This window comes from Erithacus rubecula, assembly GCF_903797595.1.
Source record: "Erithacus rubecula genome assembly, chromosome: 10".
In the NCBI taxonomy this organism is placed as follows: Eukaryota; Metazoa; Chordata; class Aves; order Passeriformes; family Muscicapidae; genus Erithacus; species Erithacus rubecula.
The window spans coordinates 26,711,174-26,733,322 of record NC_136662.1 but is presented as its reverse complement, the minus strand read 5'-3'; the positions used below and the strand labels follow the sequence as shown (position 1 = coordinate 26,733,322).

The 22,149-nt window shown below is 41.3% G+C and overlaps 2 protein-coding genes and 1 long non-coding RNA gene across 3 annotated transcripts; 1 reads left to right on the top strand and 2 right to left on the bottom strand.

Moving 5' to 3' along the window:
- Positions 1-2,740: 2,740 nt before the first annotated feature.
- On the bottom strand, positions 2,741-8,208 carry SELE (selectin E). The gene is given in 11 exon segments (XM_079314184.1): positions 2,741-3,116; positions 4,093-4,278; positions 4,534-4,719; positions 4,823-5,021; positions 5,023-5,110; positions 5,215-5,491; positions 6,109-6,294; positions 6,414-6,521; positions 6,866-7,252; positions 7,696-7,768; positions 8,028-8,208. Coding segments are annotated over 10 exon segments (1,893 nt in total). The 5' UTR covers positions 7,733-7,768; positions 8,028-8,208; the 3' UTR covers positions 2,741-2,877.
- A 5,465-nt stretch (positions 8,209-13,673) lies between these two features.
- On the bottom strand, positions 13,674-17,172 carry LOC306806020. The gene is made up of 2 exons (XR_013775362.1): positions 17,057-17,172; positions 13,674-14,069 (listed from the first exon to the last, which is right to left on the bottom strand). It is a non-coding gene; the product is annotated as an uncharacterized lncRNA (long non-coding RNA).
- A 1,299-nt stretch (positions 17,173-18,471) lies between these two features.
- Positions 18,472-21,308, top strand: LOC306805948 (14 kDa phosphohistidine phosphatase-like). The gene is made up of 3 exons (XM_079314268.1): positions 18,472-18,660; positions 19,480-19,604; positions 21,138-21,308. Exons 1-3 carry the CDS (start codon positions 18,531-18,533, stop codon positions 21,228-21,230), a joined length of 348 nt encoding a protein of 115 aa, XP_079170394.1. The 5' UTR covers positions 18,472-18,530; the 3' UTR covers positions 21,231-21,308.
- The last annotated feature ends 841 nt before the right edge of the window (positions 21,309-22,149 follow it).

The window sequence follows — 22,149 nt, the reverse complement described above, 5'->3', positions numbered from 1 at the left end:
CAGGGGCGTTCCGGGCTAATCTCTGCGTCCCCTCAGGGAACCTGGGGATTACTGCTCTGCATCTGCTCACAGGGCTGGGCCCCACCTTGCCAAGGCAGAGGAAGTGCTGACAGCCACTCTCAGCTCCTTAATCGGTTTGGGACAAACATTGGCTCTGTCCCCTGTGGTGCAGCACATCTCAAGTGACTCCCTCACTCACACATCTGATGGATTCTCTTGAGCCTTGGCTGGGGCAGGAATGCAGAGTTTGACAGCAAGGGCAGCAGCTTCAGAGCTACAGTGCAGCTCCTGGTTATCTCAGGATATCTCAGGATATCAGGACTGGCAAAAAGTCCGAGTATAGCCACAGCTGGTCCCTCCCCAGCTGCAGCCTAGGCCAGGGTGGGATGGAGGTGCCTAGGCTCCAGTCAGAGCTGTGCTTTCAACTCTAGACCTGTGCTAACTTCAGTTTCCCAGCAGAAGGGGCTGCAAAAACCTGGATGGGCTCAGGGATTTGTGCTGTTTCTTATGCCCCAAAATCAGTTGTTTGCTTCTCTTCCTGCTCTTCTCTCCCTCCTGCACATGCCTGCCAGAGCCCAGGCAGCTGGGACACACCACTGATCCTCCCTCCTCCCTTTCAGGCCTGGGGATGCTGGTTTGGGATCTGCCCGTGCCAGTCCCAGGCAGTCAGCCCCATCTGCTGGCTGCTCTGGCCTTGGCTGCTACAGAAATATGGGAAGCTCCAAGGGAAATTTAGGTTAGATGTTAGGAAAATGTTTTTTATTGAAAGAGTAATAATGTAGTGGAGTTGTCTGCCCTAGGGGGTGGTAGAGTCACCATCCCAGGATGTGTTTAAAAAAGGATTGGCTCTGGCACTCAGTGCCATGGTTTAATTGAGGTGGTGTTAGGTCTCTTCTTGAGGTGGTAAAGGTCTCTTCTAACCTTGAATCTGTGATTCTGTGATTCTCCAGCAATGGACAGCCTTGCTTTTAGTCAGTCTTCTTCCAGCCCTCACATTCTTCTATTGAAGCCACAAGTCACAGGGCTGACACAAATAATTTAAATGATTCACATCTACAAATAGGGAGCATTACACCAAAAATATTTTATTAAAAAATGTTACAAATAGGACAATACATATTGGGTTAAATGAGAGATTTTTAATTTATAATTATAACTTAAACATAAATTAAGAGAGACTCTCATTTGAAGACTTTTAACAGTTCAAAAAAGATCATATTTTCAATACATAAAGATACAAATCTCAGTCTTCCATTTCATTCGTAAACATTATGCAGGCATGCAATCCTTACAAACACCTCCAATTTATTTTAAAATAAATTCTGATCAATTGATCAACAGCCACAGACCCACTCAAAAGCAAGTATTTTACAATACATGTACAGTTAAGAGCACACAAATATCCACAGTAAAGGCAGCACAAATAAATATATATATATATATATGTATATGTATATACACATATTACAGTACACAATCCCACAGGGATGAGAGAATTTCAGATCTACCTGCTGTGTTCAGAAACCACAGTTCCTTGTGTAAGCACTATGGTTCCTAGTGCTGTTATAATTTAATAAAAGGCATCTAAGTTTTCTGGGATATGCAGCAGAAACCCAAATAATTGCCCATAGCACTGTAGTCATATCTATTGCCTGGGACATCTTAAAATAAACTGACTTCCCCAAACGAGATCAATAATTTCCAAGCTGTCCAGTGAATATTTTTTCATCCTAATTCTTCTGTTTCTGCAAGCATAACCCCTGTGACTCCAGAGGAGACACGTCCAGCAGTCTAGTAAGTGATGTGAAATAATGCATGTTTTCACCTCACCTCAGTACCTTTGAGTGGAGCAGAGGAGGAACCAGCCTCCTCTTTAGGCAGCAGAGCACTATTTGCTCACCATCTGGACAGGAGATGGCAAGCTCCCAGTTTAGAGAAACTACATGGCTGAATGTAGGCAGGATTTGGCCAGAAGGCCAGAGTTTTCTGCTTGTCTTCAATGGAAATACCAGACAGCTTGAGTTCAAGATTTCTGAATCATACACAAGGTCAATCATCTTGTCAGCAAGAGGTAAAAACATCTGGACAGCTGCTGATTTGCAGGCAGCTTCATTCTCCAGAAATCTGAGATGTAAGTGAAGGTGGCTGCAATTCCTGTGGAGAGAACAAAATTCCTCCATAAATCAGAAAGCTGGCAGAGATTTGTATTTGCACTCATCCCAGAGGAATTTTGTATGCAGCAGGTAGCAGAACTGCACAAAAGTGTTCCTAATACCATATGCAGCTGAACAGAATGCTAAGCACAATCATCCTTAAGGAGCTGAGCAACCATTTCTATAGCAAGAAATCCATCAGTCTTGTTAGGAACTTCCATGCAATGCCAAGATGCATATTAAATATCCCAAAGCACATATTGCTGTGTCACCAATTGTACTGCAATTAGCAGCTCTGATTGATTGCTTGTGTGATTAAAAGGAGGAGAGTTTGTGAGTGAAGCCATCACATGTGCTTACCTGAAACACCTGAGTTAGACATTCTCGCCAGCACTTTGGAAACTCCCCTCACTGGCTGTTTCCTGCCAGTTCCTAGAAAATAAAAAATGAAAAGTACTTTAATGACAAGAGGTTTTTATCAAATGGATTTTAGCAAAGTGATGGCAATGCATTTTTTTATGTTGCTTTGTGAGACACAACTTACCTGAAAGGAATAAACTTCTTTGCTGCAAGAACAATAAGAAAAGGTATTAGCATTTCAAGACAAAAGCCCTAATTCTTGTTGTCTAAATATTTGGGGTTTACTAATTTTTTCCTTTTTCAGATGTTCATCCAAAAGCCAAAACTGGCATACATGGAGAGTTCTCGAAAATAATTTTGGAATTTATCTAAGTATGGGTATTACCACTTTTTCAACAAGTAAAGTGTAGGGCTTTGGAGGTTTTAGGGGCTTCTTTCCTCCTGAATATTTTTCAGGAAGATAAATCAAGCAGTGGAGCCAGAGCAAGTGCTCACCTTTTCTCCGGAAGCGCCTTGCCAGCCAAAGGAGGAACGATGCTGTGGACAGCAGAGAGGCAGAAGTGGCTGCTATGCCCACAGAGATGTAGCTGGCTTGGTCAGAAGCTGAAAGGATGAAAAAGTTCCAGTGAGATCAAAGGGGTGGGTTTGACACCCTCTCTCCTTCCTCCCTCTCTTCGTGCTCTTCAAGAGGAACCAGAACTGCAGCTTGCAACACTAAAGTTTTCTCTTGGTGAAACAGAACAGTTCCTGTACACATGGTGGAAAGCTGAATATCAAAAATGACCCCATCCATTGCCAAAGTAATGACTTGGCAAGAAGCTCCCTACACCAGGGTCTGTCTCTAACATCCTGCCTTGCATAGCAATTGGTGCTCCTCTTATTTTTCATGTTGCAGTCCATAGTTTAACTCCCTGTGTGCTATCTTTGAGCAATCCTACTGAGATCAATGAAATTATTCCAGGACCTAAATCCAGTTCAAGTTCAATCCAGCTCAATTCCACTTTCACTGAGCTTTTAGGACCTCAAGTAAAAGCATTCCAGGCAGGCCAGGGGTATTCCAGCTGAGGGCAGTGACAGAGCTCTTACTGCCTTGAATGAGAAAGCAAGGCTAAGCTTTCTGTCCTTTGAAATTACAGCCTCTGAGAGAAAAGCTCTGTGAGGTCTTTTGGCTGAAGAGTTCTTCCAAGAAGCTATCACACCAAATTAAAAAACCTATAAATTTTTCCACTGAGAAACAGACTTATGAGTGCAGATTTCCCCATAAGGTTCTGTTTCTCTAGAAAAGCTTTGGTCTTTATCCACACGATAAAAAAGCTCATATTGAGAAATATTTTATTTAAAAAGCAAACAGAAAGAACTGAAATCCAGTTACAGGGTTGTTTGTTTTTTTTTTAGATAAGAAATCAACATTTTCCCACAAGATCTTTTAGGATTTTCCCCCTCCTCTATTTTCAAGCATAATGAGTAATTTTGAATTCATGGATTTCACTACATGTTCCAGCTCATTGGTTGCTAATACCACCACTACCACCCTTCCAAACCTCATCTAACTCAAAATCCAATGCCACAGGCAAAATACCTTCACAAGTGGGCAGGCTGGCACTCCAGTTTCCTGAGAGGCTGCACTCAAGAACTCGAGAGCCATTGAGACTCCATCCTTCAGGGCAGCTGAAGTGGCAGGAGGTGTTGTAGGTGAAGATCCCATCCCCATGGGAGCAATCCATGGAGCCTTTCTCAGGAGAGCTCAGTGGTTCACACTGTATGACTGAAACACAAAAATAGATTGTTAAGAGTCACTAAGGACTGCTGTCTTTGGCACAGTTCTTTGCACTAGCAGATGTACAATTCATTTTCAAATTAATTTGACTTTGGGATGGGAGCTGCTCAGAGCCATGAACAGGCATTCCAAAGTACAGTTAAAAAAAACAGGGGAGCACAGAGTTTAGTTTGGAAACAGGGCATTATAGGATGTGTTTGTGTTCCCCAGTAACCAGAAAACTGCAATTTCCAACAGTCTTACCTTTGCACTTGGGCACTGGCTGTGACCACTGTCCCTGTGGCAGGCACTCAGTGCTGGATGAGCCCTCCAGGACATATCCCTCATTGCACTGGAAATCACACCTTGAGCCAGAGGTGAGGTCTGCAGGAGCGTGGTCACAGCTCACAGAGCCTTCTGCTGGCTCCAGGACAGCTTCACACCTCACAGCTGCAGCACAGGGAGCACACAGTAATCAGCACAGCTGCTTCAGGAGAACAGCACCAGTGCTGACAGCCCTGAGGGCTCAGGTGAGCAGGGATGAAGGAGTTACCTGCACAGCTGGGCTGCTGCCTGTCCCAGGCCCCAGAGGAGCCACACTGCAGTGTAGCTGGTCCTGTCAGGGTGAATCCTTCCTCACAGCTGAACTCACAGGTGGCTCCCCAGGTGAGCTGCACAGAGGGATGGGAGCAGTTCACAGCCCCATGGACAGGCACTTCCAAGGCAGGACAGGTCACAGCTGAAAGGCACAAGAGACAGCACAGAGCTTAGCTTGGAGCAGATCAGGATAAACACTCTCCTAGGAGCTGGTAAGTAGACCTGCCCTGCCTGGAGCTGTGCCCTACAGAGCCATCATACCTCCCTTCACACCCAGCAGCTTCTCAGAAACAGAGATCTCAGCAGGCACTCCACTCTAAAAGTGTGTCTTATGTGTGTTGGGGACACAGCCCCAGAGTGGTGTTTGTCACCCTGCACTGCTGTTTCCTCACTGATACACAGCCCTGAGGGCTCAGGTGAGCAGGGATGAAGGAGTTACCTGCACAGCTGGGCTGCTGCCTGTCCCAGGCCCCAGAGGAGCCACACTGCAGTGTAGCTGGTCCTGTCAGGGTGAATCCTTCCTCACAGCTGAACTCACAGGTGGCTCCCCAGGTGAGCTGCACAGAGGGATGGGAGCAGTTCACAGCCCCATGGACAGGCACTTCCAAGGCAGGACAGGTCACAGCTGAAAGGCACAAGAAAGAGACAGCACAGAGCTTAGCTTGCAACAAACCACAATTTATTTTTTTTTTCAGAAAATTAGCAACACACCCACTAAGCGGGAGCAGGTTTAGAAAGGGGTCTACTATGCCACCATCTCAGAAAGCAGGCAGAAGGGGAAATATTTTAAAATGGGAAACTGTTTCTTAAGGCAAGACTTTTAATTCATCTGCAGCTCATGACAGCAACTATTTACAATCCAAAATTTCCCTATTTTGACTGCTGCTGGGTGATCTTTGATGCTTTTATTTGCTTAGAAAAGTATATCATTCTAAGCCAAACCCCTCAGAAAATGATTCCTACAGTCAGGAGTAACTGGCATGTTGAGAGCAGTCTCACAGCTAGGTCATCTCAATTCCCTGTTCCCACCTAAGAGTTGGAAAAGTCTTTCCCTGCAAGGAACAAGGCCAAAACATTCATCCAACTCATTTCATCTCCCCAGGAACAGAGACCTGTGTGCTGAAATAAAATAGCACCCACACCACGGGATGTGTAACAAAGGAATTGGCCAAACTTCCATTTGTACCTCCTGCCAGAGCAGCACTGATGTTTACAGGGCTGTGTACAATGCAGAAAGCTCACCTTTGCATGCTGCAAGGGGGGCAGACCAGACCCCAGAAGAGGTACAGTGAACAGATTCCAGTGCAGTCAGCTCATAGCCCTCCTCACACTGAACTGTGCAGGATGAGTTGTAGCTGAAGTCTCCCAATGGATGATGGCACTCAAGGCTCCCATGATCAGGTTTCTTTAGTGGATCACAACTCTGAACTTCAAAGAAGCACAAGAAGGTGCTCAGTCAGTCTCTTTGGCTGAGCAGGTAAACCAAGAAGCCAAACTGAACACTAGTTAGCATGAATTGGTCAAAGAGCAGGATGAAATAATCTTACCAAACTCGCATTCAGGCCCATAGAACCCAGGGTTGCAATGGCAGGTGTGGTTGTTGATAGTCTCTATGCATTCTCCATGGCCACTGCAGAGAGATGGGTTGCAAGAAGCTGGGGAAAAAAAAAAATAAAGCAAATTATGAAAAAATCAACAACACCCACTAACAAAACCTGGCTAGCACTTTGTTTATCTTTCTGACACTAAACAAGCCCTTTGTACAGCAAAAGAAAATCAGAGGGGTTGGTATTTAAGATTATCCTGTAATTTCACAGAAGAATTTCTAAAGTGCACACCTTTCACAGACCAGCTCGCAGTAAAAGGATTCTGCTGGCTGGAAACTCCAAAGCCATATTAGATGAAGTTAAATAAAATATTAGATGAAGTTAAACAACTCATCCCAGCCACCACCTCATGTCCCCAGGGTGACACTGGAATGACCTTTATCACACCATACCTGTGTAGCACAAGGCGACCTTCTTTTTCTCACACTGCTCATCGTTCCATTTGCCATCATCCTTCCCTCTTTTGATGTAGATCTCAACACAGTCCTCGTTGTTCCCTTTGCCATTTGGCTCCCCTGAAGCCCAGTTTCTTGCTTCTTCTGTCAGTTGTTTGTTAGTTCCAGTCCAGGTCCACACATCATTAATTTTTCTGATTCCAATCCAGTAGTAACCCGGATTGAAGGGTAGGAAGGCATTGAGATGATTGATTTCCTCCTTGTTCTGGATGGCAACCAGGTTAGTGTACTTCTCTCTGCACCACAGCTCTGCTTCCCTGTAGGTCATGTTTGTGTCTGAATAATGGTATGTCCACCCTCTCACCCCCTGCAGCACTGTAAGTCCTAGAATGAGAAGATATCCAAAAGTTGGTGCCTGATTTCTCCTCTCCTCTCTCTCTAGAAGAGGAAATTTCAGCTCTATAAACACTGCAAACTTGTCAGTATCTGAAAATGAATAAAAACTAGCGAGAATTGTTTTATAAACTATCAGCTGGCAAGTTTCAAACCAGGCAAGTCAGCTTCAAGTACAGGAACTTCAGCCTGTGAAACTATGATCACACAAAGCTTTGATAGGAGCCAATTATTATAGGACTACAGGAACCTATTCTGGCTTTGACAGGCAGCAGGGAAAATGTGCCATTGCATCCAGAGGTTTTTCTGTGTGAACACAGCCTCAGGTTCATTAGAGCAGGTTCAAAAATTCTGTTTGATGCTGAGCTCAAAGAGAACAGTCACATTATTATTGCCATACTAATAGTTTTCTACACAGAGAAATATACACTTACCATAGGTAAGGAGAGATAGGAACTGCAAGCAAATCATATTTCTGAGAGTTTTCTCTGTCTTCTAAGCTGGTGGCTATGAGAAATCAAAGAAACACATTTGTAAAAGGTAAATACTGAACTGTCAAAATTCCATATAAACTACTGACCATGCAATTTTTGATATGCACTTTAAGCAGGATTTCCACTTCTACAAAATTATTTATTTTAAAACAGTTTTAAACATCATACTTTTAAATGTAAAGCTTCTAAGGAAGATGAAGCCAGATTTCCAGCTGTCCAGTTCTCCTTTAGCTGGACAGTGAAACAGAATAGCAGGGTCCATTTCTACTCACAGTTTGTAGCTGCAGTGTCCAGGTGACAGAATTCCTCTGCGCTGCTTTCCGTGGCTCAGTGGATGAACTCAGCCTTGAAAGTCAAGTTCAGCTCCAAGTGTCTGGACCCTGTAATGCTCTGCCTTTTATCCCCTCAACCAGCCTGGCCTCCACGAGACGGGAAATTCCGTGTGGAAAAAAAAAACCTCTTGGAAAATCCCAGGATCAGGCCCCCCGCACACGTCAGGACGGATGTTTCCCCTCGCCAGATCAGCCCTCCCAGAAAGACACACTGTGCTGACAAAGTGCCAAGTGCCACATTACAAACTTTTACTGACAGAAAAACACAATTCCAGGATATCAAGGAGGAGCATGACAATTAGCTTGAACTAATTGCATGAACAAGCAGATCCCAGCTTTTCGCCTGGCAGCAAGGAGGTGTCAGCTCTTCCGGTCTCTAGGTAGGAGAGGCACCAACACTCAAAGCTGGTTAACCAAGTTTGGGTAAAAATGGAAACTGCAGCATTGGATGAGCCCTTCCTTGTGGATCTCAGCTCTCATTTGTGGTCAGGTTTGCCAGCATTGCTGGAGCTCTTCACAATACAGGCTCATCAGTCACTTGCAGCAGTCAAGCTTGAAATGTGGACCTTGCTTTGAAGAGTCCCTTGGACCACATTCTCCAATGCCCTGATCTCAGCAGAGTTACAGCTCCTCAGCAGGTGCATGTAATATTTCAGGTGGATGAGACACTAGGAATTCATGCACATTTATTGTGTATACCCTGATTAATCATACTGCTGCATAAAGCTTCACTGCTATGGATAGGATTTAATGAGGCTGAACATGCCAAGGACTCAACAAGTGCTGGCAGCAATGGGAGGCCACAGGGCAGCACCCACTTCATATCTGTAAAGCAGAGTTTATACAGTGCATGCTGGAGCTCTGATTTTGGAGCCTCAGCCTGTTCTTACAGAATAAAATCAGTGGCTTCTGGATTCCAAGCTAACATCAACTGGAATTGCCCAATTTTTTCACCAAAAAAAAAAAAAAAAAAAAGCAGCTAAAAATCTCAAAGAAATCATCTCAGAAAAGAGCATAGAATAAAGAGGGTATTCTAAAACATCCTCAGTTACTAACAAATCAGGAGAGTTGACTAGAAATTGCAACAAATTCAGTTACTGAAGAGAGGGAGAATTGAAAACAACCCACTAGCAAAGCTAGAAAAACAAATGGAAAATCAAGAAACTCTGGAAAGCTGAGGTTAGCTTTTGGCTGGCCTGGGCAAGCCTTGCTTAGAAGAACCAATTTCCTGAGGCTTCCAGGCAGCATCAGATAAATAAATAAACTGCTTTATTTAGCCTCAAACTGGGAATGAAATTTCTTACTGTTAGCCACCCCTTCTCTGTTGGGAGGCTTTACCACCTGGAGGACACAGACAGAAGCTGGTATTTTAATGCACCTGTACATCACATTATGCAGCAGGGCCTAATTTCACAAGGGTAATTAGTCTACTCCACACTAATGTTAATCAGTCTTGATAGGGCAGGGTTGGTTTTTTGTTTTGTTGGTTTTGTTGGTTTTGTTTTTCCCTAAAACATTAATCAGCTGTTGCAACTTTATGCACAGAAAATTTATAGACAACTTCAGGACAGTTTTGATGTCCCTAGGCACCAAGAGGCAGAAAATGCTACACCTTTTCCTGGAGATTCCCTTTTCTAAGCTGTTTAATGAGCTTCCTACTGGTAAGTACTCATCTTTGTCATGGCAGAAACTCTGAAAAAAGCTCTGAGGAAACTTTATCAGAATTCCTTTGCCAATAGAATCTCCGGAGGAAGGAAGAGCTTATTTCATAGTTTATGGTAGTCTTCCTTTGCAGGGGCTGTCTGAGACCTCTTGTCTGCAGCAGATAAAGAAAGCTCCACAAAAAATAATAAAACACCAAAGCCTACAAGCAATAAGCTTGTAAAAACTCCAGCCTAAAAAAAGACTGCTTCTTTTTGTTGGCTGTATTCCCTTGTGCATCACTGACATGGGGCTCTTTCTGGTTTTTCCCAGGGAATTCTGCTATCCACTGGTCATATTCTTATTATATATTCTTATTCCCTTGTAATGTACTGGAAGATGAAGGCAACATTTTCAGGGAAAAAAGAAAGCCTGAAAATCATCCTCAAAACCCCACAATAGAGGTTAAAACCTCATTATTAAAAGTTAAAGGCATGTAAAAACTTCAGGAGGATTGAGATTCCTATGAGCTAAAGCTCATGTTGGAGGCTAAACTTCACATATATTTCAGGAAAAATACCTGTGATACAGTTACTTAGGTTGAAGTGGAGATAATCATGCTAAAAATGCCATGTTACCTTAGTTGCTTTTTGTGTTACTTATTTATTCTCTTCTCAAAGTTATTTCACATCCCTGCTTTTTCACTCTTCTGCCAATCGATTTGGGAATGTAAGGTCCCAATTTCTTGTGCTGTACAGAGCTGGATGATGTTATTGCTCTCTTCTTATGCTACATAATCACAGACATAGTTCTTTAAAATTAATACAATTCCTCCCTGCCAGAAAAAATAGGAGACTCTAAAGACAAATTTTTAGAAATGTGGGAATTTACAGGGAACATTCCAGATCACCTCTTTTCCCTTACAAACAGAGGTGCATTGACAATAATGTGGCCACAACTAATTTTCCAGCTGGAAGGTTCACTTAAGAGGCCACTATGAGACATAAAGGTTAAGAAAGGGCTATATAAACATATTAGGAATAAAAACAACAAATTCCAGCCAGGTCTGCTATTTAAAGGACAGCAATTGACAGAGGATATGTCAAATGTCATTTCTTTCTGTATAAAGGAAAGTTAATACTCACTGCAATGGTGTTATTCATTGGGAAAAGAGAACAGGTCTGATTATGGAGTGAAGACTCTTTAGGTTGGTTACAACCAATCAAGCTACAGTTCAAAGATCCAAACCCTCAGTTATGAACTTTGAGAATATGAGAAAACAGGTGCAAAAAGGTGGGCAAAAAGCAAATATTGCCTCTCTGTATCTTAGAGAAGATCAAGGTAATTAGAAGCTGGGGCTTCCATGTGGGCAGCTAGAAAAGATGCTGGAACATAGAAAAATGTTAAAGAAAACCATTGAAAAATCTGCAGAAGGCTGCTAAGATGTCAAGAACAGCTGACATTGATAGGATTGATCTGTTCCTGGCAGATCAACCTGGCTTGTGCCTCAAGGCTGTGTCAGTAATAAAGAAACAATAGTGGCCTATGGTTTGTTATAATTAGGATTTTTAATATCATCCCATGAGACATTCTTATGAGGAAACAAGTAAAACAATGCTTAGCTAAAATCACCATTAAATGAGGCACTCCAAGGGCAGTTTTTCAAAGAACTGTTCAAGAGAACTGTTTTATTCCCATCCCACTGTAAAAAAGGGCATTGGAGGAAAGAAATCTTCACAATCTTCTAAACACAAAAGGTGTTTTAGAGTACTTAGGAGGCACATGATCAAAAATGTTTCACATCCACTTGCTGCACAGCAAGTAGTGGTGAATTGATTTTTAGCAACCAAGTTTTAAATGAAGATTTTCCAAAGAGGCCAAGAATTGCTAAAACAAAGGTTTTGTAGAGTCTACCTTTCTGTTGGAAATTTGTAAGTTTTGGTTTGAGAAACATTTTTTCAGTATCTCAAGAAAATTTAATGTAGTGGAAAATTATTTTATAATTTTCAACTCTGTTGAACTTGAAGAAATCACAAATGTAGGACAAATACAGAATGTGATTGGATCACAGGAAAACAGAGTATATAGATGTAGATTTGTACATATAGAAAAAGAGATTAATTTCTCATGTCTTTTTTAAAGACTGCTTCTTTATCTTGAAGGTTGCATCTGCATTTACATATCAACAGACAAAACAGAGCTTTACATGTCTCTGAGTAATCCAGTTCCATCTCTCTCCTGGAAGATATTTTTGTCATTCCTAAATTAAAACACTTGATAAGCATTTCTTTCAAAGTGCTTTGTATAACAGACATTTATCCCATGGCAAAGAATCATAAAACCACTCGAAATTTTGAAATAGTGGAAAAACCTCCAGCTTTACCCACAGTAATACTCACTAGGAGAGGAAAAGTAAGAGCTTTAGCCAGCCTTGAGGGGGGAAAGGAGTTCTAGTGCCAGTAGTGAAGGTGTTTCCTGTTTGGAGAGGAGCTTGCAACACTTAATTCTTTAAAAATTAAGAGACAAAGGGTTTAAGGCACAAATTTTCCCTGAGGTCCAGATGGGAAGAAAAGATAATTTCTGAAAACATACTCATCCCTCAGCCTCTGTGCCTGATTAAGTGTGAATAAGGTAGGCAGTGCAACTGCTACAAAGAGCTGGAATTTCTCAAGTCTGCCTAAGGCAGTCTCCACTCTGTCTGGAGTGGAACCCCAGGAGTCAGAAAATCTTATCTCCACTTCTCATTTCGGGAATTCTGATGTGACTCATAGCGCTCAATTTCCTCCAAACAGGCAACAATATACATTGGAGGATCTAACCAGAGCCTGGGGGTCACTTGCACTGGCCAGGTATGATTCAGAGCATTGAAACATGAAACAGAGCCAAGGAGCAGAGGAAACAACAACTCACACCTTGAGCTAAGATAAAAGCAGGACTGGCCTTGACACCACACACTGACTGCCTGCAGCTGCAGGTGGAACTGATCCCATGTAGAATTTGATTTTTTTCTAGTTCCTCTGTTGGAAATCGTGGCAGAAAAGCTCTTGGAGCCTTGCCACCCTTCATGTACACATAAAAAGAATAAGTATATAATGCATGCATTGACTGTTCATTTACTGCCCAGCTCTGTTCCACAGCCACATGGTCTCAGCAGGGGAGATGTCCCAGAGGTGACACTGACAGGGGATGGTTCTGAGGAACAGAACACTTACAGCTTCTGGCAAGTGAGAGGAGTGAGAACAAGTTTCAGGATCAGGAGATCAAGGAGGTGGTTGAGACTGTAAAAGTGATCATTGTGAGGTATGGTTTCTGTTTTGCAGATTCTTATTTTGCCAAGTTCTCTTCCAATAAAATATTGCTTTGACTTATCAGAGAGCATGGGAGCTTAGCAGCAGCACTGGAGTGGTGACATGACCCACCATTCTTCATTTGCTGTATCAGGATGAAGAGGCTACAAAAAGGAAGAAGATGGAGCAGCTTCACTTCCTTACTAATGAATTCCACCATGAGTACAGGAATTCCAAGCTTCAGCTCTGTTCTCTTCAGTGCTCAAGTCCAGCTTCAGTTACATAATTTTTATACATCAATGGACACAGTATTTAACATGTTTGAATCCTTAATTACAGCAGTATTCAAGAGCAATCATTAAACACAACATCCATTATAACAAATACAACAACCATGAAAGGTCCATCACCAAAACTACTGGAATTCTGTGGAATGAGAACTTGCCACTGGGTATCTGAAATCTTCAAGGAAGAAGACCAAAGAACAAGGAACAACTGCAGAGCACTGAGAAGTAAAACCAGACCTAAGAACAGCCATCACAGTGTATCATTCATAACACTCATGCTTTTTTCCAGTCAACAGACCATGAGAGAACAGAAGTTCTTTTAAGGATTCTTTCAGAAGTTTTTTTTTTGCCACAAGTGTACAATCTATGAATTATTCAGAGAAAGAAATCTATTTCCATCAGCTGGATAAGTAATTACTTTTAGGACAGGCCTTTTAAACACAAGATCATTAGTGAAATCTATTTTAATTGCTGCATGTAATTGTTGTTTCAAGAACAAAGAGCTCATCACTAACATTGAAAGCAATTACTTAATTGTATCACTTCCCAGGCAAGAAAACCCCAACAAATCGGCACCACAAAGCTTTTTTAACTTCCAATTATTTGGTACCAAGAAAATTAAGACTTCCCTTCTTTCCAGGGCTTGAAAACAATACTTTAACTTTTGCAGCAGAGATTTTGCACTTCCAACACTTTTCAATTTCTTGACTCATCAGGAAGGATCATCTGTCACTTACGCAGAAATTGTTGCACTTCTTTGTTTGAGCCTAAAAAGCAATTCACAAAGAATGGATTCTCAAGTGCTGAGCATGTACCCCACCCCACACACCCTGTTAATAACCCTTCATGTAAAGGGAACAGCAAGCCCGGGGTACTGGTGGAGATATTTAGGTGTTTGGTGGTGAATTTGGCAGTTAGATTTCTGTTTGGATTCTGATCTTACAAGGCTTTTCCAGACAAATGTTTGATTCTGTGATCCTGTATTTACCCTTCCTGTTGCATACTAGTTGTACTTTTTTTCCTCTCATTTATCAATAGGCATTTACCCATTATTTGTAGTCTCAGTAGCAGAATTTGGTTATTTGGCCCACAGAATCAAACATAGTTTATCAGCAGGAAGAGAAGAAATTGCCATTTACCAGCTGTAAAATAATACTGGACCTCCATACAACATTTTTACTTCAGGCAGTTAAGAGTTCAGTTAATCTAAATCCCCACAGTGGGGATACATAAACACAGTGGGGAAGCTACCCTAGTCTCAAAATAAAAGATCCAGATTTATGCCCACCTGAAGATAAGTAAATTAGGAGTCCAGTTGCTCTATACCCTCTAGAGTCAAAGACAGACAAAGGTTTATCCAAAGGTTAAGTCAAAGGACATAACTTCAATTTGTATCCAGAATGATGCTAGTAAGACTTCAGACCATTACACTCCCCATCCATCATCTTCATTCTGATTTTTCCTTAGAAGCTGCAATCCCAACACCATGATAAAGGAAGGGCATGGTTTCCCAGCCCTAAATCTACCAATCAAAACCAAACCCCTCATATCCCTACTCCATGAATGCAAATGTGTGAGCTTATCTCGAAGAAAAGCAGCTGAAAGGCCCATCCTGATATTCAGCATGTCACATATCCCACCTAAATGAACTCTGATCAATTAAACAACTCATTCACACTGTTTGTCTCTGCAGACCACAAAGGAACAGCTGGGCCTCAAGAATCATCACCTGCACACTGCTTCCATCATGGCCCCAACATATGGTGCAAGGCACAGACACCAAGAGCAGGGAAGGACAACCAAAGGACAGCAGAGCCCTGGAAACAAACCTGGAGAGCTTTTTCACTGAATGAGGGGATTCTGGGAATGTCCTGTGTTCTCTTACTTCAAACATTAACAATCCTGTGACAGGCAGGTGATATTCATGGTCATTCAGGAGAGACAGAAGAATGACAGCTCCTGGGAGGAAAGTCAAGGCTTTTCAAGGAATAGATACATGCCATGAGGTGCCTGCTAAAAAAAAAAATCTCTCCAGGAGCCTATTAGAAATTTGTGTTTAAGCCTGGGGAAGAAGAAGCAGCTAGGAAGGCTCAGAAAAGTGAAGGAGGTGCTCAGAATTTTTAACAGCTGTATATAAACAGGTACAGCTGGTAGAAAAAACCCAAAAGGATAAAAAAAAAAAACCCTTTCGTGTGTAAATGTAGACCAGAAATTAGATGGGGTTTTTAGCCAGCAGAGCAATGGTGTTATAAAACTGCCTTCTCTGAGGAGCAGAACAAAATTTGGTTTTCCTCAGATCTTGTTCAGTTTCTGGAAGGGATCATTATTTATGAAAGCAAGATATGATTGGTCCAAAAGAGTCCCTTCACACTCCAGCATGCTGGAGGTTGGCCTGGATTCCTAAATTTCAGCACACAAACCAAGCCTCTGCCTCCTGATAAATGCACAGATGCCAAAGATGCTAATTCCAAGAGAGATAATGTTATTATCCTGCATTTGTTCTGACCTCTTTGCTAATCTGAGGAGATGCTAATCAACAGCTGTAGAAGAAGAATCTTTATTAAATCCTATTAAATCCTATTAAATTGAATGGGCCGAGCAGCAAAGAAGACCTGTGATTTTTGATGTCCAAGGCAGAATTTACAACGGTGCATTTCCCCTGCACAAGTGTATTTTATGCATTCTTCTGATCAATCCTAGGGGTACTCCCACTCTAGAATAAAAAATAAATTTGCAAGGACAGCTAAACATTAGCCTTCATTTTATTTTCTCTCTTGTGTAAGGGTGACATGCAATGGAAAGCACCTACTTCAAAAGCCCTTCCTTAATATTTTCCTGTAATACAAGCATGGGCTAAATGTATCCTTACATCTTGTGCTCTCTGTCAGAGAGCTCAATAAAAAGAGAAATTTATCTACCTGGAGTTCAGTAATTGCTTCCCTTTTCCTGAATCCAGTAACCTGGATTGAACCAATGGCTTGAGAGAATCTCATATTGAGTTTCACTGCAGCACAATGTATAGTTAACAGCTTTGCAAAATAATAATACTACTTTTTTAGTCACTTGCTATTTAAGAGTTCAAATTGCCAAATAAATGAAGATGTTGTGGCATTAGGATACTCGTGGCTCACAGGATCTGATGATAGGAAGGACATAAACAGAGCAATTTTAGTCATTTGGGCACAGTCCAAATCCTGCAAACCAAAATGCAAAACAAGACCCAAATGATGTTTCTTAGGATTCCACTGCAAAGAGACAAGATGTCACTTGACCAAATAAATAAAAAAACCCTTAATTATTTCAGAGAATAGTGCCAAGCTCCCTGTCCCAGCTAGCCATGAGGAAGCCCATGACAAAAGGAAAGTCCCTCCATGCAGTTTTGTTGGAGACAGGCTGTGTCTGGTTGAAGACCCCTGTCACCTCATGCCATCCTCTCTGTACCCCTGAGACCCACAAAGTGACACACCAACAATTCCCACCAGCAGCAGGGAATTTTTGTCTGCAGCCTAAAAGTCAACAGGAAGCTCCTATACCTGGGCATGGCATAGGAAACTACTCTTGGGTAAGATGGGTGTTTGGGAGGGGAAAAGCATTACAGAAAACAGGACAAAACTCTGCTGGGACTGTTACTAAGTCACAAAGTGCTCAAACACATGTAGGGTGAAGCCTGACGCCTGTCCTTCTTGTTGACAGCAAATTCCTTTCAAATTTAGCTTCTAAGGTATGCCACAAGTATTTCCTTTGCCATCCTTACCACTATTGTTTGTTGCTAGTTCCTGCCGTGCATCGTAACTGGAATGGGGCAATAAAGGTTTTCAGAGTCATGCAACAGACTTCTGTGCTTGAGGAAATGAAGGAAACCATTCCACTGGAAAAGAAAAAGCAGAGTTGGTGCAAACAAACAACTTCCATTATGCTTTGTTAATACAGGATAAATCAGAACACGGGGTATTAGGGTAGTCTGGTAAACAAAGTAACCAAGGAATAAGCTAAACGCACAAAACCCACCACAAGAAAAACCAGATCTTCCTAGATTACTGGAAAAAAAGCACTAATCCTACAACCCCTTACTGCTAAACAAAGCAAGCACCCCAATTCTCCAAGACTCTCTAAGCCTCGTTAACCTAACTAGGCACTTTCATCACAAATGATTTTATCACTTTCTCTGCCTGCCTTAAAAATCCCCAACAGCTGAGGCAGGAGGCTCAGTTTCTACTTAAAGCCCTTCACACCTCTTCACCCCTTAAAATTTAGTTAGTAAAGATTTAGTTTACTTGGGCTCTGGTCTTTTTTTCCTCCCGGGTTTGCTGTTGCTCTGTGCACAGATAAGGTAACTAAAATCAGTCTCTGAAATAGTAAAATGCTTGAATTTTTAAAGTTAATGTTGTCTGCAGTTAATAAAGTAACTCAGGGAGCAGCTTTAGTTGTGAAGTAACAATTCTCAAAATAGTCTAGCTAACCACCGATTTGCATTTATCTTGTAGTATCTCTAAATACTATATTTAGATTATAACTCTTCCTCTGTTTTACTGATGTTTTTTATTATATCTCTATACAGCATTTTGTTTGTGTATTCTGAGGAAGTATACAAGTACTAGTTTTAGATTTTAAATCTATTAATGATGGATAAATTAATTTCACCAATAAATTTTGTATGTATGAAAAAAATTAAAGGGGTCAGTTTGAAGTGATCTACCACATAACTTGGAAATGTAGTTATGTTGAAGTACCAGATATTTTTAAAATATTAAATTATTCATTCTACGCATCTGTGACTGTACAATCAATTTGTGGGCTTGCCTAAATCGTCAGGTGTAGCTATAAAATAAGACAACCACGAGTTAATTTGTATTTCTTATTCAGCTCCAGCAAAATAAAACCTATGGAATATTGGTTATTAGAGCTCCCTCTTCTTCAAATAAACACCTTGCTTTGCCTGGGCCCTACAAAATACTAGCTTGAGGACAAGTGGATAAAATCTCAGAACTGCAAAAGGAGGGATATAGGATAAGAAGTCTCTAAATGGCATTTTAGCGTTACAGGCATTAACTCCTGCTGTTGCATTCTAAGCAAAGATTTAATTTCTCTGCTTTTGGTGCCTTAATGCTCAGAGGAACGGCAAGTTTTTATCGGCGAGCACGTCGCCGGAGCCGCCCGTCCCCTCAGGCCGAGCCGCCGCCTCACGGCCGCCATGGCGCCCGCCCCGCCCCTCCGCACTCCACAGCGCCATGGCGGCCGTGAGGACGGTGGAGATCGACCCCGAGGGCACCTTCAAGTACATCCTGGTGCGCCTGCAGCGCCGGGGCGGCGGCGAGCAGCGGGACATCGTGCGCGGCACCGGGGCGGCCGAGTTCCACAGTGCGTGGGCAGCGCGGGGGGAGCGGGCGGCGGCCGCAGCGGGGACACCCCCTCCTTCCTGCGCTTTCAGTAGCTCAAAAATCCTCTTTTCCCCGTTTTACGCCGTGTGAGGAAAACTGGGGGTTCATATATTTGGATTGGGGTTTAATATATCTGTCAGGTGCTATTTCGGAGCCCGGCTAAAAGGAATGAGGTGTTGTCACAAGCAAGCTGAGGGCCCGATGGTGGGTGAGGCCAAATAATGAAGCGGGAACCATAAATTCCATAGGAATTCTGCTAACTGGCACAGGTTGTTACTCACTCAAGACTGTGCTAAATCCCTGGATTTGCAGCAAAAAAAACAGAGACACGAGTTTAAAAAAAATAAAAAAAGGCGGGGAGTACATACTGGAAAGGGGATCTGTTCAGCAATCGGGGAAGTCTGTGCCTCTCACGTACCTGAGGCAAAGGGAAAAAAAGGGAATTACGGCCGGGAAATTGGGATAAAAAGGAGGCTGTGTCATTTAACAGTGTGAGAGACCCCGTTGAAAATGCCCATTGACCTCTCCTTTCATTTGAATAAAGTTACAGGACTTCTGTCTCCTTTCTGGACATAAAACTCTGGTGTTTGTGGATTATTTTTCCTGACAGAATCAGCCTCAATTTGGAGAACAACACATACTAAGTAAAAAACTAAAGAGTTTTAACTGCAGTTTTTCTGTGCCTCTGAAGAGAAGCCTCCTATTTTTTAGATGAAATAAGAAAGTAATTAAAAACTTTTTCTAGACTGCGTAATGCCTAGCTCCTGTTCTAATGGCTCTCACCATTCTTCTTGTGCAGATCATATATTTGAGAAAGTAAATCCTGAGATGGAAAAGCTGGGATATGAGTGTAAGTGCCTTGGAGGAGGGAAAATAGAACATAATAGCAAAGACAAGAAAATCAGGGTATTTGGGCTCTCAACAGTAAGTGCATCTCTCATTTTCCTTCATATATTTGTGTCTCTGGATGGGAATTTTGGTTAATTGCACGGTGGCTTTTGGTAATTTATATCACATTTTAAACATGAACTGGAAAACTTGCCTGGCTCACTTGTGAGATAATTAGAAAAACAGTCCTTTTAGGGCAGGAGACCAAAAAGATAAAGCTGGTATTACTCAGCATTAGGTTAAGTTAGAATTAAGACTAAAAATGGAAGTTGGTATCTCTTGACTCAGAATCTTTTAGTAATAGCCCATTTGTAGGCACAGGGGCTGGATCCAGCTGTTGTATGATTTTCATGTGCCAATAAAAATGTTGGTTGCTAAATGATGTTCTGTGTATGTGTTGGGTGAGAAGAGCAGATAAAGTTAAGGTGTGGTAAATTTTTAGTAGGTAAAAATGTAATAATGCATTTTGTAGGAATTGAAGTAGTGTTATTGTTACTTTTTATTGCTCTGTTTAAATTCATTTTCTTTGGGAAAGACTCAGTAAATGGTCAGAATTTCTCTTATTTAGGGAATGTGGTATAGTCTTTTTCTGGTGTTGCTCAGTGATGAAGTGTAGCTGCTTCTGTAGTAATAACTGTTATTTTTTAAAAGCTTGCATTTTATAATGCATCAACTTTAACCTTTTCAGTTTAAATGCTTGTTTATTTAAGCTTTTCCTCTTTGGGGCTGTCACTGATGAGTAAGAGTATGTTTTGTTTGATAATACAAACTTGGGCTCTTTTTTTCAGTCTTCTAAATAAACTTTCATGTGAAATATTATGGGAAAAAAATTTACTTGTAAATCAGATTTCTATCAGTATACTGCAGTGTTGTTATGTGTAGTTCTGAAATAAGAAATCAAGATAACTCTGATCATGTAAGACAATAATGGCAAGGCCACTTTGACCATAACAGCCTTAAATTTCAGTGAAAGAGTAACAGTGTGACCAGTAATTTTTATTTTTTTTTTAATGAGTGTTAAAAATTACATGGGTCATCTGATCTTACCCTGGAGTTGCAATGGCTGAAGAGCACAGATACATAAAATTGTGCTATTATCAGCTAAGGCAAGATGGGAAATAAATAAAACATGAAGACTGTGGATTTTATTTTTTTTTAAGTGGCCAAAATAGTGCTCAAACTTGTTTGCTTATTCCCTTTCCCTTCAGCTGAGCCAAATCAGCTGTTTGTATACTCACAGATTAAAGTGGGTCAATGCAATCTCTGTGCTTTAAAGGAACATCCCATAAACACAGTGGCTGATGGGTTTGGAGCATTTTAAACCAAGCTTTCTGCTGGAGAAATTGTGTGGAAAATGCATTCTCTATTTGACCTCATCTCATTTATTTTCTAGAACTTGAATTTGGGGAAATGGGGAATTGGAGAGGATTAATGGGAAGAGAAAACATGATATTGCAAGAGTCACTTTTTTAGAACTTGTATTTGATTTGCATGTGAACAATTTGTGTTGATAAGAACTGAATGGTTCTGAAGACTTCATGTCCATGTCCAATTTGTTCTGTCTTGCAGGGCTATGGAAAAGCAGATCACTCAGTGACTGTAGAGATCCTGAAGAAAGAGTATACAGATTATGAAATTACTTGGTCAGATGACAAGAAATAAACTTGTGCACCCAATGAGCAATTCCAGCCTGGTAACTGTGAGCTGTACTTTGATCAATAAAATTGAATGTGTGTTCTATGTTTATGTAACTATAAATCTGGAATAACTGGACTCTGCCATAGTTTATAATATGGTTGGTAATCCTCAGATATCTAATTTTTTAGATAATACCTTTGTGCAGAATCTGAAGTTCTAACCCTTTTTCCTTTTCTTTTGATGTGCCCTTTAAATACTTCCACACCATCTTACCTCTTATTTGTTTTTATCCAGTTCCATTTCACTGATCTATTGTAGGATACCTAAGGATTTTCCATCAAATTCAAACACCACTGGACCAAACCTGTCCACTGGTCTTTTGACCATTGTGTTTTCAATTCATTTTCCTATTACTTTTTAGGCTTTTCATCTTTCTTACCCACATTTAAAAAAAAAATTGGTGTGGAGGTTGGGGTTGACTGTTACAGTTCATTTACCCAGTAATTTGAAAATCTAGTATTCTGCAGAACTAATGATCAAAACATTAGACTTTACTGTAAGAATCTCCCCTATAACAGACTGAGGGCAATGTAAAATTCTACCAATGATTCTTTCATTCTGATTCCCCTGGACTGCTTTGATTTGAATTTGAATAAGGCTTTTTTTTTTTTTTTTTTCTAGCATTAATTATATTATAGTAATCTACCTCCTCAGTACATCTAGGCAGTGTCTGAATTAGCTAACATCACCCCCCTGTTGTGGCAGAATGTTGCCTTTGTTTGTTGTGAAATTACTTGCTACAATTTTCACTTTTTTTGTTCCATGATAGTTTTAATTTTATTCATTTGTGGATTTATTGACTTTCTGCTTGAAGGCTTGCTGACTTCAAGAGGTATTTGTATATAAATTCCAGCTCTTCCCTTTGCTGTGCTTCCTTCTGCCC